At 47.3% G+C, this 1,794-nt stretch overlaps 1 protein-coding gene across 1 annotated transcript; it reads left to right on the top strand.

Annotated features, from left to right (window-relative positions):
* Positions 1-301: 301 nt before the first annotated feature.
* On the top strand, positions 302-1,253 carry LOC119293816 (expansin-A24-like). Its single transcript, XM_037572168.1, has 3 exons — positions 302-446; positions 548-872; positions 944-1,253. The coding sequence occupies exons 1-3, from the start codon at positions 302-304 to the stop codon at positions 1,251-1,253; spliced, it is 780 nt and encodes a 259-aa protein (XP_037428065.1).
* Positions 1,254-1,794: the final 541 nt, after the last annotated feature.

The raw sequence follows: 1,794 nt of genomic DNA, 5'->3' as shown, positions 1-1,794 counted from the left end.
ACCAGACGTGTCTGCGCGTATATAAAATATATATTCGGATTAACCCGTAAGCCATGCATGGTGCGGCTGCACGAGCGTCCACATGCATGGGCACGCTAGCCCGCCTCTTTCGTGATGACGTTGCCGAGTCCCTCCAGCAAAGGCTATATATACACGGACATTCATCAAACTATCAGAACCAAATCCTCACTGATACAAGAACAATCACATAAGCTACAACACAGAGCTTCCCATCCCAGATCAGCTACGTACAGATAGACAAGTTGGTGAGTTTAATTTGCAAGGGCATCCAGCGATACACATGGCGTCGGCTCCAGCTCGAGCTATTGTCGTGGTGGCTCTCATGCTCGCGTGCTCTGGGCTGGCCATGGCCGCGGACAACGCGCCGGTATGGCTGAGGGCGCATGCGACGTTCTACGGCGGCGCTGATGCCTCTGACACTATGGGTAAGTAGCTTATTTCAAAGTCATGTATGGGCCAATTGAATAGCGAATACCACATGTCGTGCAGCCCTTCTAAAAGCATACATACACTCAATTCAACGCAGGTGGGGCGTGTGGGTACGGCAACCTGTACTCAGCGGGCTACGGGACGCGGACGGCGGCGCTAAGCCAGGCGCTCTTCAACGACGGCGCAGCATGCGGTCAGTGCTACAAGATTGCTTGTGATCACAAGCTTGCGGATCCGATGTTCTGCAAACCGGGCGTCACGGTGACAATCACAGCCACGAACCTTTGCCCGCCTAACTATGCACTCCCGAGCGACAATGGAGGCTGGTGCAATCCTCCGAGGCCGCACTTCGACATGGCACAACCGGCCTGGGAGAAGATTGGTGTCTACAAGGGTGGCATCATCCCTGTCATGTACCAGAGGTACCTACCTACACATGAGTGTATATTAGTGTATGTGCCTGTGTGCAAGTTACTAAAACCGATTGTTGCAGGGTTCCATGCGTGAAGAAGGGTGGGGTGCGGTTCAAGATTGCTGGTCATGATTACTTTATCCTAGTTAATGTATTCAACATGGGAGCTGCTGGATCAATCAAATCGATGGATGTCAAGACCTCTGATTTAGACGCATGGGCGCCAATGGCTCGTAACTGGGGCGCGAACTGGCAATCTCTAGCGAATCTTACCGGGAAGATGCTCTCATTCAGATTGACCAGCATAGATGGGCAGACGCTTGTCTTCAACAACATTGTGCCACCTGGATGGACGTTTGGGCAAACATTTGCGAGCAAATTGCAGTTTTAACTGCTCACTGCCAACGGAGCGATTTATTAGGATGCCAGTGGTTTGTGAGCATATCATCATACATTGGAGAGATGGCCGTAATTTCTTTATTTATGGTGTGGTGCTTATAAATATTAATCGTAAGCACTACTTGTGTACATATATTGATTGATTGATTACCCTCATGTAGCTCCAATATCCTTGTACGAGTTTAACCTGTTGTACATATTTGTGTTTTATTAATTTGGATGGTGTATATAGAACATGATTGGTTCTACGAGTTACCTCAAATGTTTATTCTCACACTTTGGTTGTTCTTCAGGTGACTCAGAAATAACTATTCCAAGTCAATACCTAATAACACATTAGTACAGATAATGGCTTTAGAAGTCATTGTACAATACAACCCTTGGACGGGCTCAGACGGATCCCATGCCTACAAATATTTCGGCGTGAAAAATTCTTATCAAACAAACAAACTCCCTTTCACCTCAGAATTGGCTTCGGTTATCATGAAAAATCCACTTGAAATATAATACACGTAAAAGGCCTACCAAACACA

This window comes from Triticum dicoccoides, chromosome 4B (assembly GCF_002162155.2).
Source record: "Triticum dicoccoides isolate Atlit2015 ecotype Zavitan chromosome 4B, WEW_v2.0, whole genome shotgun sequence".
NCBI classification, from domain to species: domain Eukaryota; kingdom Viridiplantae; phylum Streptophyta; class Magnoliopsida; order Poales; family Poaceae; genus Triticum; species Triticum dicoccoides.
Note: the sequence above shows the minus strand (reverse complement) of the source record. Positions and strands in the feature narration are given on the sequence as shown.